Genomic DNA, 14266 nt, shown 5'->3' with positions numbered 1-14266 from the left:
TGTGGGAGTTGCTATGCACAAATTAGCTGCCATGTTTCCTACTTAACAGCAGTGACCATACTTTTAATAAATACTTAATTTGTTGTAAAGTCACCATCGTTTTACCCCATCATAGATTGCTATCTAATTAGACAGAGAGATGACAGAGGGGTGGTTTAACTTGAGGGTCACCACACCTCAGGGAGGGGAGAGGTTGAGAAGGGGAATCCTTCACGGTAACCTTGGCTGGTGTGGCAATTGAACCCACGCTGATGGCATCAGTCTGTTTTGCCAGCTGGCTGACTGATTCCATCTTCCCCCCAGAACTTGCCCCCACCTACCATCACCCCCACCCCACCCCACTCCACTTTTGCTTATTTAAAAGTGTTTCTGGAAATCCTGTGGCTGCAAAAGTAGCAAAATGAACCAACGTTTATTTCCTATTCTCTTTCATATCAAGCCATGGATTGACCTACAGTTTTAACTGACTGTGACCTTCATGCTCATGTGCTGCCTCGTGTGTCAGGTTAATGCGCTAAACCTTGACTAATCCAAATCAACTTGCACTACTTGGTAACTGTGTAATATGTGACACACCATGCAGGTGACTTGCTGCCACTTTACAAGACTCCGCTGTGCTCAGAATAAAGGTATCATGTTCATTGATTCTAGACTGTCTGGCTCCCTGACTTCATTCACCTCTTTCTTCTGCACAATGTTTCCAGTCAGAACATCACAGTTGGCTGCTGTAACCCTGTCTTGGCTCTGTTTTCCAACCTAGCCTGGCCCTTATTAATTTTGCATGGTATTAGCAGATCATTCCTCTAAACTATCTCAAATCCAATAAAATCTACTTCTTTTACATTCAACAGAAGCATATATGATTTGCAAAAGTGTCCATAATTTGCCAATGAATGAAGTGATGGCAACTATCACTTGTATTATTCATTGTTAATAGGGTATAAGCACCATTTGGAATTCTATAAATTTAAAGCAATTGTGCGACTCCCAACAATCTCATTGAAGGTGATAGTAATTGACATGATTTTTAAATCAATGGAACAACAGTCAGGGAGGTTTCACAATGGACAAACATTCTGCTCATGGTCAGTTTCCAAGTCCTAACAGTGAACATAACTTCCATTGCATACTGCATTCCTCTATTGAATGGACAAGTCATAAACCATCTAAAGCCAAATCCAGGCAATGATTTGCATGATCAACTTATGATTTTAAAGCAATTTAACAATTTTCTCATTTTGACCCCTAGTCCTGATAAATAATAAAGAGCTATTTATCAGGAGTAATTTATGAAAGGGAAGGAAATCCTATCAGAGATAATGGTGCTCCGTTAGATCTGGGTGAACAATGAGATATCGTTTTGTTTGCAGCACTCAAGTTTCTTTAATATTGTGATATCAGGAACAGACTGCATGTACCGGCACACCAAAAGCTAAGGGTTTTAAAAACACCATGACTATAGTATCGAACACTTGTGCTCAAGAGCTGGTCATGCATCGTACCAAGCAGTTTCTGTACAAACACTGGTATCTACCCAATAATGTGGAAAGTTGCCCAGTTATGTCCACAAAGAGTAGGAAAAATACAATCGAACTAATTTATCAGCCCATCAGCCTACTCCCAAACAACAGTGATGGATTCAAAGTTTTTGAGAAGGTTTGTAGCTCGGGTGCTCGTTGTTGTGGTTCTGTTCGCCGAACTGGGAATTTGTGTTGCAGACGTTTTGTCCCCTGTCTAGCTGACATCCTCAATGCTTGGGAGCCTCCTGTCAAGTGCTTCACAAAGGTTTCTTTGTGTTGGTTGGTTGAAACCCAAACATATAAATAGAAAGCAGGAATTTTCAGCAGTGCTTCGCCTGAGGCCCACTGAAGATGGTACCTAATAGGATGACATAAAGTCTGGAAATGAACCTTCCAGCTTGGTGAGCAAACCTACATCCAGAGCACAATCAAGGAGCTCAACACTATCCAGTTAGTAAGTTGTTTCATACACATTACCTGTGACTGTTGATAATGAATTGAACTAGGAATTCAAAGGATATTTATTTCATGTATATGAACTTTAAAAACAACAGAAAGAAATCACACTATTCTGACTGAGAACAGACTCTGATTGGAACCCTTTTTTAAAAACAAAATGCTGAATTATATCGAGCTAATATATCAAAGAGACAGAAGCTGTGCTGGTGTTATCATAAGACTTCCTAATGAGAAAATACAACTTCCTTATTTCATGCATAGCTTGAGAACAGTTTTATTTCAATTATCATTCACCGAAGCAGCTTTAGTAATTGCTTTGCCAAAATTAATGTTGATACATAGCTAGCTAAACATTGAACACTTTAAAAAGAAATAGACTGATTCCGCAAGAGAGCTATGAGCTGCTGAATATCCCTGTTTGTTGTTCTGAGTCTCATTGTTATGTTTTATTCAGCTTTGGGTGATACAATGCATGAATGATTAGCACTACTGCCTCACAGAGCCACAGACTCAGGTTCAATTCTACCCTTGGGTGACTGTCTTTGTGGAGTTTGCATGTTCTCCCTGTGTCTATGTGAGTTTCTTCCAGGTGCTCCAGTTTCCTCCCATAGTCCAAAGATATGCAGGTTAGGTGTCTTGACTGTGGGAAATGCAGGGTTAAAGGTATAGGATAAAGGCGTGGGACTAGGTGGGATACTCTTCAGTGGGTCGGTGTGAACTTGATGGGCTAAATGGCCTGCTTCCATGCTGCAGGGATTCTTAAGACACAGGTAGCTTGTTTGTTATAAAGCTCTGTGTATTCTTCCCCATACTGCCAACTACCTCAATTATATTTTCATATGTTTTAGTGACCAGTTAAAGAGTTAATGTAAATTCTAATTCATAACTCAAAGAAAAAACTTAATTACATTTTAACATTGGGGAGATATGCTAAATGACAGTAATAAGGAAGTATATCCGATTTCACTTGAACTGGTTTCCTCAACCTGTATAATGAGGATCACAAGTTGACATGATAATTTAGGTACAGGCATATGGTATTATAGGCATGGACAAAATGCTCATTCATAGATTTTGTAATGTTAGAGAGACCTGACCAACTTGAACTTTAAATCAGCATCATGATAAATGATTATAATTTGAAGGTTAGCCTGTACTGTTAATGAATTAAGAAAATTGGTTTCATGGTACTCAACGTGCCCCATTGTCCAACATCAACATTGCCATGAAATCTTTTGAATAGTTCTGACACATCAGCTGAGCTTTGCTGGGAATTTTAAACTTTTTTTGATTGCAAACATCTTGACTAAAATATCCCCTTCAATAGGGCGTGTTGCATTATTTTAGTGACATGTATTGGTTGGCTCAGCTGCCCATGTGCATGGCTTGCAGTCTAGAGCAATCCTTACAGCTTGGGTTCAATTCTGGCTCCAGTTGAGGTTACCATGAAGTACTCTCCTTCTCACTTTCTCCCCTCCCCTGAGACACGGTGACCTCTGGTTAAACCACTGTTAACCATTTCTCTCTAATGAGAGAGCATTCCTCTGAGACTTTGGCAACCTTACCTGTTACTATCTTCATGATGGGAGTTCCAGGAGCGAAGTGATTTTACCTGAACAGAATCTCTCTAACTCATTCATATATGCACTGCAATGCAAGTGTTACAATCATTACAATTAGATTTACCTGCTTGATGTGGCTATTGTTTTTCAGGATGTTATTATGAAATAGGTCTAGATGGGAATTCAGATGGGAAATGTGAGTGATATAGTTTGGAAGGAGCAAAAGTACTGTTGTATCAGGCAGTTAGTACCTGGAAGGGCTAACTGACACAATAAAATCAGCACCACCCCTAAGGGATAAAAGAATTGATCCTGGGAGGAGCTAGCCCTTCTGTGCTTGTTAACAAAGCTGTTGCTTTATTTCAGTATATTTCAGTAAAGTTAACTTACTTATAAATTGAGCCTGATGTATCACAAGAGAGCATCATGTATCTCAGATGTAATGTAACTAACTACTAAGTAATACATAATAAACCAATTCATTGTTCGTCAAGGTTATCCCGATCTTCTGACAAAAACTTCATGTGGGCATCTGTCCTACACGGTATCAGTAGCTTAGACTAATACCAGGAAGAAGGTTTGGTAGCTGTGAACTGCCCAAGGATTTTGGTGGAGGCTGGTACAATTGCAGCATTTAAAAGATATCTGGATGGGTATATGAATGGGAAGGGTTTAGAGGGATATAGGCCAAGTGCTGGCAAATGGAACTAGATTTGGTTAGAATATCTGGTCAGCATGGATGAGTTGGACCAAAGGGTCTGTTTTCATGCTGTACATCTCTATGACTAATATAACAATACTGTATGGTGTATAGGGTGAAACAGGAGAGAAAAATATATTATGAAGGTTAGTGGCATGGTGTAAAACATTGAATTGAGTTACACATCTTACTTAGAGTAATATAGAATAAGGAAACAATAGAAGAGCTACCTAAGGTGATAAGAAGCACAAGGTAGTGGTCTATGTGGAGATAAATATATCAGATGAGTTCTACACACAAACATTACCTTAAATACATCCAAGATTGCACATGCACTGATATGTTCTCTGGGTTTGGCTTCAATGAAGGTAGTAGTGAGTTTACCAAGAGAACTGCGTATGTCAGTGATTGGCTGACAATCTGGTTTGAAAGCCACAATTTTACTGTCTTAGACACAGAAATACTTTGAGAACTATTTTAAAAAGACAGTCATCCTGCAGGATCTATTCTCATCGTGACGCAGTGTAATTGGATAGCAGGTATATCCCTTACCTGAGTAAGAATCCAACTCATGGATAATCACTGTCACTTCTAACTTCACAATCTAGAACTGAACCAGTTTCCCATCTCTTGCAGGAAAAATCGACTGAATGATTCAGGTCAACGATCTTTCACCAGAGCTTCTCTTTGGGGCTGTTACCATCCACCCCAGTGATAGAAGGTTAAAGCAAGTAACAGTATGTCAGTAACATGGTAAGAGAACTGTTATCCTGAAATTGTACTGTATGGTCTTCATGTACCAACAACTTTTATTTGTAACCAAGGTACTTTACAATTAATAAAAAAATTCTGGTGCTGTCAAAAAGAGGGATCACATGACCATGGGTCAGACAAACCTCAGATAAATCAATTCCCTAATTCAGAAGAGGTGTCCAAAAGGTTGCTGGCAATCTCATTTCCTATTAAAATGGCTCGCATGGTCCTAGCTTCAGTTCCACAAAATAACAGCAGGTCATCTGTTACATCCTACAACTTATTTCACTCCAATTTGTGAAGATACCAGATAGTAATCCTGCCACAAATGTCAAAGCTACACCATTCGTCTTCAAACAGACTTTAAGTAGACATCTGATAAGCAATCAAATCTGACAGAAAGCTCCGAGCTTTCCACAGCTCAAAGAATAATTACAGAAAAAAATGCAGTTGTAGCAAAGAGAGCTGAACAAATTAAAATATCTTCTGCCAATTAAGGTGAAACAGCTGACTCAACTTAGGCCTTATGTAAGAAAAAAAGGTGAAGACCTTTAGGATTGACATTCAATGATTCAAAGTTGACTCTTTATTGGTGTGTTAATTTTAGGATGTGAGCCATAATATATTACAGTGTTCAAATAGTACAGTACAAAAAAAAGAGTATTATAGAAACCATTATTGTCCTTTGCGCACTAGGTAACACCAGTTCCCCATCTATGTTTATCCTTTCTGCTTTTATTGAGGATGGCCCAAATCCCTCAAAATATTCTGAGTGGTGTGGGTGTGGAATGCACTGCTGTGGGAGGGTAATAGAGGCAGGTAACCTCAGAACTTTTGGATGAACACTTGAAATGACCAAAAGAATTAAGGCTATGGGCCTAATGCTGATAAGTAGGACTAGAGTTAGGTATAGCATAATTTTAGCAGAACACACTTGATGGGCCAAAGGGCCTCTATTGTACTGTCTGATTCTATGAAATTCACATTGTCACAACTAGTATTACAAAGCCTTTGCTACATATACAAAACCAAAGAGGTGTCAACATCGTAGCAGAACTAAGATGGTCAAACATTTTTATAATGCAGGGTAAAAATGGATGGAAAAATCCTTTTAACTGAACTGACAAGCAGACAAAGGCATATCAATATAAAAGAGGTATTTTATTAAAAAAATTATCTTGTGTATGAATTATTACTACAGCAGGAATGACTGGATAGGGACCAATTCCACATTAAAGGTTATGGTCCTTAAGAAAGCAATCAGGGAAAGATCTGATTACAACTAAGTGAGATACATTAGTATTACTTTCTGTAAAAAAGGCTGCACAACAAAGCTATGTCCTTCTGGTTCAAAGCTCAAGTACAACATAAACAACTTCATAATGGACATAACTGAAGCAAAACCATTTGCCAAGATATTGAATAAGGCTTTTCAAAAGCTGTTCTTAAACATTATTCAGCTTAAAATGGTTAATAGATAAAATGTATTTCTCACAATGTACGGACATTAGATCTAATAGTATTAAAGAAAAAAACTAGAAGTTTGCTTTAGAATTTTTTGGAGACCATCCAAAGGTAAAATGGTCAATATTTTTCTCCCCTCTTCACTGAGGTCAACAGAAAGTAACATTGGGCAGATCCTATAATGAGCATCCCATCCAGTTGCTTTAAGTTCAGGTGTTCAGTGGTGTAGTGGTAGTATTCTTACTCCTGAAATTGGAGGCCCGTGTTCAAGTCCTACATGCTCCAGAGCTGTGTAGTAACATCCCTGAACAGATTGATTAGGGAAATAGGTTAATAAAAATAAATTACTCACAACTCAAGAATCAGCTATTGTTTCCAAATTTAATTAATTACTACAAATCCGGTTTACAAATATAAATAAAGCAACCTAGCCACTAATCTCTGGATAATAGTGAACTTTTGAAAAAAAAACTCAATTCCAGACTTTCAGCTTTGCAACAATAACCTAAATTTGACAAGAATATTCTTTTGTCTCCATTCATTTCCTGAAGGCTATTGCAGCAGGAGGAGTTCAGACAACAAGGGATATCAACATCTTCACCTTTCATCTCTAATATAATGCAAATGAAATTTCTCATTTCCCTCACAAGAATCAATAATGCTTTTTCCCCTCTGTCTGTGGGGGTTACAGAAACAGCATCAAACTTTTTTTTTCCCAAACTTCCTGGGAAGGGCCCTTCTGTTTCCTTATGTCACTTCCAAAATGCAGATGTTGTTTCCTTTCTAACAAGGTATAAAAGCTGGCAAAAAAGCAAGCTCATCCTGTTCTCGCAGACTCTTGTGAGCAGGGGATGCCAGACGGAGGGTGGAATTTGCACAAAGAAGGAGTTATATTTTCAATTCTGCAAGAATGTGGTCACTTGTTATTTTGGGGATAGCCTTTCCTTTTTCAGTAGTTTGCAATGGGGGACTTGTTGCAAAGTCCCCAGTAAGGTCAGCAGTATTTGGAATGATTAAGAATGGAAGCAGTTTTAGCACAACAGAGAAGGAGAAAAATGGGCTTGGAAAGCTGATTGATCAGAGTGCATCTTCCAACAGATCTCCAAGGCAAGTGGATTACCGTGCAGAAAAAGGAGTGTATAAATCCAGCTCCAGGCTGAAACGTCCTTTTTACAGCCAGTCTGGAAGCAGCCATCCAAACTTTGAAACAGCCAGGGGAAAGTAAGTACAACAAAAACTTTGTATAATAAAATGAGGAACTGTGGATACTGGAGGTCTGAAACAAAAACAGAAATTGCTGGTGATGCTCAGCAGGCCTGACAGCACCTGAATGGAGAAAGTTGAGTTAATGATTTGAGTCCAGTAATTCTTCATTAGAACAGTGAAGAAACTTTATATTATAGGGCATGTTGATTTCAGGCTCTCTCTCTATTTCACTATCTGTCTGTATTCAGAAATCTGGAAGCTCTATACCTAATATATTCTCCTGCCTGTGTCTTTCTGCACAGAGAAATCTAAATTAGTAGTCTCTATCTATTTGTACTTAGCAATTCCTATCATTGTTTACATTGCAGGTTGCACTATCTAGACTTTATCTTACATTATCCAAGCAGGAACAAGTATCCAACAAACAAGACCATTACTTTAACTTCCATGATTCAGAGTTTAATTGTCAATGTAAGAGCATATGTAGAGTGAGATGGCTCAGTCACTAATGTGACCATGTATTACAATGCGAAATCGTAAGGAACAGAAAGAAGTGCTTGGTGTGGTACCACTAGTACGAGAACGCCACAATTGGTGTCCCTACTCCCAGAGCAGCAAACGGAAAACTGACAGGGCTCCAACTGCCGATTGTTATCTAAATCCGGATATCCCTCCTTCCCTAAATAAATGACGCACAGATCTGACATTAGAAGGCTTACTACTCTCTGAAAATATGCATCATTGAACTGAAGCACTTCAATAAAAAAAATCATGAACACTGCAACAGTTCAGCAGGAGGGGCCATACTCTATTTCGTTTTATTCATTCATGGAATGTGGGCGTCACCAGTCAGGCCAGCATTCAATGCCCGTCCCTAATTGCTCAAGGGACAGTAAAGAGTCAACCACGTTTCTGCAGTCTGGTGTCACATGAGTCATAGACCAGTTAAGGACAATAGTTTCCTTCCCTAAAGGACATTATTAAATCAGGTGGGTAATTCCGACAATCAACACTGATTTCATGGTTATCTTTAGACTTTTAATTCTAGATTTTTTTTTAATTCAAAATTCCTTCATCTGCCATGGTGGGATTGAAACCCAGGTCCCCAGAACATTACCTGGGTCTCTGGATTAATAGACTGGAGACAACACCACTAAGTCATCACCTTGGAAAGGAAACGTGTTTTTATTATTTTAAAAATATTTGGTTTTCTATTTCCTGCTTTATATCGCATGCACTGACTATGGACAGGCAGTCAGCTTGTTATTGTGGGATGTGGGTGTTGTTGACAATACCAGCACAAGACCAAATCCTCAGATGTCCTTGAAGTGAATGGTTTGCTGGACCATTTCAAAGGCCAGTTAAGAATCAAGCACATTGCTCTGAGTCTGGAGTCACTTACAGTAGCAAAACCGATTAGAACAGCCATGATTCGTGAAAGAGTGACATTTATGGTGACCTGATAGCTTCATGGTCATCATTATGAAGATCAGATTCATACTTAAATTCCCCTGTTATCATGTCAGGATTTAAACCCAGGATTGTTATTACAGGTAACAACTGAAAACAAAAAAATGCTGGATATCACAGGAGTCGGGTAGCATCCATGGAGAGATAGCAAACTAACGTTTCGCTTCCAGATGGCTCTTCATCAGCTCTGAGAAAGAGTCATCTATACTCAAAACTTTAGTTTGCTTTCTCTCCAGTGATGAGGCCTGACTCACTGTGACCTCCAGCATTTTTTTGTTTTCAGTGTAGAACCAGTATCTGCAGTAATTTGCTCCTGCCTCATTACTACAGGCTTCTGGATTACTAATGCAGTGATATAATCACTGGGCTACCATACCCTTGCTCCAAGACCCCTTATGTTGAATGGAGATGTTGTCAGAGAGTGATTCTGGAGGACCCATCCCCAATCTCAGCCTCTTCCAATTGTGCAGGGTATGGCAGAGGAGTGAGGGGAAAATGGACACCAATTCTGAATTGCACACTTTTGATTTCTGAGGTCAGCTGCCCATGTGAAGCAGCAACTTCCTCTGTTTCTGTGTGATTTTGGTGAGATGGGTGACTGAAAGCTAAAGTGTGCAGGCTAGGCTTGGTAGGGGCAGGTTTGTTGGGAAAGCCACAGTACCCTTTTGGAGAGGTGAGGTATCCTCTTGAATATGGTCCTGGCACATCTATGAGAAATGTCAGACACTACTTGAAACAGGCTGGGCTCCCCTTGGGATTGTTAAAAAGCAGACAAGACTGAAAGGTGCGTAACTTCATTGGTACTGTCAGGGATGACAAAGAACTGTCAATGATATGAAAGAACATTCAGAACTCTTTGGAACATTCTAAACTTTCAAGTGATTTCATTTTGCTGAACAAGGCAAGGGATAACACAATCAATGGTGGAATCCTGGAAAATACTAATGATCAGAGGGACCTTGGTGTGTGTATCCAAAGATCCCTGGGGCTAGTCAAGCAGGTAGAAAAGGTGCTTTAGAAGATAAATAGGATACTTGCCTTTAATTAGCTGAGGCATAGATTACAAGAAGGGGGAGGTTATGCTGGAAGTGCAGTAAACATTAGTTAGGCCACAACTGTGATGAGTGCAGTTCTGGTCACCATATTATTGGAGGAATGTGATTGCACTCGAGAGGGTACAGAGGAGATTTCCCATGACGCTGCCTGGCTGGAGGGTCTGGGTTAAGAGGAAAGATTGGATAGGCTGGGGTGGTTTCCTTGGAGCAGCGAAGGTTGAGAGGGGACTTGATAGAGGTATATAAGATTATGAGTGGCAGAGTTAGATGGATGGGAAGCTATATTTTGCATTAGTAGAGGGGTCGATGCTCAGAAGGCGTGGAGATTTAAGTTAAGAGATAAAAGGCTCAAGAAGAGAATTGAGAAGTGTTTTTTAATCCAGAACATGGTGGGATTCGGGAACTGATTGCTGAAAGGGTGGTTGAGTCAGAAACTCTCATAACATTTAAGCAATATTAAGGTATTCACTTACATTACCATAGCCTCCAGGTTTTGAAATTGGAAATAGTATGGTCAGATCTTTATTGACTGAAACAGACACGATGGACCAAATGGCCTCCCTTCTGTGCTGTAAACATCTATGAGTCTGACTGTTAGTTTTTAAAGATTTCGACACCCCTAAACCTCTCTGTTCCTCACAGTTCCAGTCCTCTCACCATCTTGAAAATATCCTGTTCTTTCTTTCTCAGAAAGAAAGGGAAGAAAAGAGGAAGAGAAAAAAAGGAAGGAAAGATAAAATGAAACTGAGAATCTCCAAATTGTCACCTCTGGCATGTCTGTGGTTTTAGTGACTAAACCATTGGTGGTCTTCAGCAGTCTAGATCTTAAACTGTATCCTTCAACTGTTTCATCTCTCTACTTTAGCCTTTACCTTCAAAATAGTCCTTAAAACTTACCTCACAAACCTAATATCTCCTTGAATGGTATTTGTGTCGTGTTGTAAAATTGAATTTAGTAGCACTGTTATTAAGTGCCTTGGAATGTTTTACAACATGGAAGGTTCTATCTCAAAGCAAATTGTTGTTGCTTTTGAACAAAGTTTTACTTTCATATCTCTCTCCTTTCTGTTAGCTCTATCTTTCATGAAGCCACTGATTTGATTACAGTCCAGTATCAGTGAGTGCTGGTACATCTATGGTATCTTCTACAAAGGGCCATTTTTCATGTGTGAGTGGATATCCAAAGTACAGATGGGCTACTTGACCGTGGAAATCAGCACACTGAGCCTGGAATGGGAGTGCAGTTAAAATGGAAGGATTCTGTTTCTTTGCTTGTTATATTGGAGAGAGTGAGAAGTTTACAAGAATGGAGGATGAGAAAATTCAGATTTGAAGGTAGATTCGAGAAGGTGGGACAGTTTTCCCTGTAGAGGAGAAAGCGAAAAAGAGATTTGAATCATTATTTCAAAATCATGAGAGGGCTGGACAGAGTAGACAGGGAGAATCTGTTCTAACTCATAAAAGGATCAAGAACAGATTTGAAGTGTTTGTAAAAGAAGTAAATGCGAAGTGAGGAAAACCTTTTTCAGTGTGTTAGGATTGAGCCTCCACTGCCACCTGATGAAGGAGCGTCGCTCCGAAAGCTAGTGTGCTTTCAATTAAACCTGTTGGACTATAACCTGGTGTTGTATGATTTTTAACTTTTTCACCAAGTGATTGATTCAGGTCTGGAATACTGTCTAGAAATATGGTGGAGATGTTTAATTGATGCATTCAAGGGGGCTTTAAATAATTATTGATATATAAATAAAGTGCAGAGTTATGGTAAAAAGGGAATAGCATGAAGTCAGTATGCTCATTTGGTGAGCTAGCACAGATGTGATGGGCTAAATGGCCTCCATCTGCAGTGTAACAATTCAGTGATTCCACTGTTTTTAGAGGTTCCTGAAAGTACTTCAATATAAATGAGAACAACATGATGTAGATAGGAGCCCAGTGAAATACTAACCCATAGTAAGGTGAGGAGAGGCACTGGGGAGTGGCTGTCCATTCCACAGTTGCTGAACATTAACGGAGGCAGGAGAAGCAGCACTCCTTTCAGTCTCTGTTCCCTGAACTTCCTGTCCCTTTCTCAGTCTCTCCAGCTGGCCACAGCCTCACTTTGTTGCACTTGGTTCGGCCCTGCATCACCTGACCTTTACCAAACCTGCTCCTTCTGTCCTGTATGCCTGAGGACACACCACACCATGCAGTCTGTTCTCCTGGGTGAATACAAACAATTCTACTGCACTATTTTAAAAAAGCATAGGGTTCTCCCCCATTTCCAATGGTTAATATTCATCTCTCAACTAAGACTGGTAAAATGCATTAGGCTGAATCTTATTTTTTCTGACAAATTGTTTAATTGAGTTTCATTTTGGATTTCTCTCCCCAAAGCCTAGTGAGCTTTCTTATCAAACTCACCTAATTAGCCAGCTACCCTGTTCCTACAGTGCACCTCTCATCTGACTCTTCCTCCATTTGACCACTTGCTGGTCTCAGAACAACTGGCTATCACCAGGACATCTTGAACTGCACTGCATCCCTTTAAAAGGTCGTTCTGCACACAGCCAGCATTGTCAGTCTAGAATTGTCCTGTGTGACTCATGATATTTGCTCTGGACACAGCGAGAAATTGGTGCTCCACTTTCTGGAGAAGGATCTGGAGGTCCCAATGAATGGGGTGGTGCAGAGCAGGGACTGTCTCTACCCCCAGGATCATTACTGGAGGCCATGACACCAGATAATGCCAGCCTGGTCTGTGGTTATCATCAAGTCAGTGCAGTCTCAGCCATCTGGAGGAATGCACAGTAATGTAGGAAGAAGGTTAAGAAAGTTCTCTATTCTAGCAGCATGGCTGTCAACATGCTCTCTCCAATACCTCATACTCACTGTATCTTTGCCTACTAAGGCTCATGCTCTCAATATTCTGGATTAGTGGTGCTGGAAAAGCACAGCAGTTCAGGCAGCATCCGAGGAGCAGTAAAATCGATGTTTCGGGCAAAAGCCCTTCATCAGGAATACAGGAATCCTGCTCCTCAGATGCTGCCTGAACTGCTTTGCCTTTCCAGCACCACTAATCCAGAATCTGGTTTCCAGCATCTACAGTCATTGTTTTTACCTCATGCTCTCACTATTGCCAGTAACACCTTCCATCACTCGCTATCACCACCTTAACTCCCAACAAAACACAGTGTCTGCACTGCCCATTCACTCACTTGGCCCACCTTCCCACCTGCACTGGAAATACCAGCTGTGCCAATCCCTTTCATCTGCCCCTTCATTCCCACCTCTCTCTCAATCTAACAGGAAAACAGTTCACCATAGGGCAAAAAGAGTCAGGATAGATGGCAGTCTGCCTGACATTCAGGTCCTTCCCCCATGGCAAAAATGCTAACTCCATTCATCCGAAACCACTGACTGATTGTGTCCAAAGCCGTGGACTGGTCTTGGAGACTGCCCTTGACATACTGTGCCAAGGACACCCCCGACCGAAAGCTCTCCTCCTTAATTTGACTGAAGACTGCTGACTGCTTCCATCCTTCTCTTCCATGTCAAATGGCAAAGCAAGACAGCTGTATCGTGAGTGTGGTAACTCCAGCTGAGAGGCTAGGTGCAAAAAGGCAAGGTGAGGCAATGCAAGGATGTTGCCAGCATCCCAGTAGGTTCCAAATGATTGAGTGCCAAGAGAATGAGTGAGCAGTCTGGAGATACAGCCTGGTCCAGTCCATGCACTGGGTGCATGTCCCTGAGCACACAGTTTCCTTACTGCAATATTACAATGAGAGTTGAGACAAAGTGAAGTATTGAAATGCAGAAGTGTGTTGTAAGTAAATCATTTATGTGCCATGAGGGTTGTTAGAGGCTGACACATGTCTGGTGCCAATGTCCATGGATGTGACTGGTGCCCATGGAGCATGTTTTCAGATGTTGACACCAGATGTCCAGCAGGGTGGTCCTTTGGAGCAAACAATGAGCTGAAGTAACCAGATGCCCACTCTGACTTCCACATTGAGAACTGTTAACATTTAGTTTGCTTGTTGCAGCTGTTAGGACAGAAAACGGAATATTAATGAGGTAGAAATGCAGTTATTAAGC

The 14266-nt window shown here is 40.5% G+C and overlaps 1 protein-coding gene across 2 annotated transcripts in view; it reads left to right on the top strand.

Moving 5' to 3' along the window:
- Positions 1-7314: 7314 nt before the first annotated feature.
- LOC122539489 (multimerin-1-like) overlaps positions 7315-14266 on the top strand; it is a 68393-nt gene continuing 61441 nt past the window's right edge. The window contains exon 1 of one of the 2 annotated variants that reach the window (XM_087979954.1): positions 7315-7679. In XM_087979954.1, the coding sequence (XP_087836080.1) occupies positions 7369-7679 (311 nt within the window). In that variant the 5' untranslated portion in view covers positions 7315-7368. The remainder of the gene's footprint in view (positions 7680-14266) is intronic. The other variant, XM_043674387.2, reaches the window with a different exon arrangement.

This window comes from Chiloscyllium plagiosum, unplaced genomic scaffold (genome assembly GCF_037043375.1).
Source record: "Chiloscyllium plagiosum isolate Xiang-an unplaced genomic scaffold, Cpla_swu_hap1 HiC_scaffold_36, whole genome shotgun sequence".
Taxonomy (NCBI): Eukaryota; Metazoa; Chordata; class Chondrichthyes; order Orectolobiformes; family Hemiscylliidae; genus Chiloscyllium; species Chiloscyllium plagiosum.
Note: the sequence above shows the minus strand (reverse complement) of the source record. Positions and strands in the feature narration are given on the sequence as shown.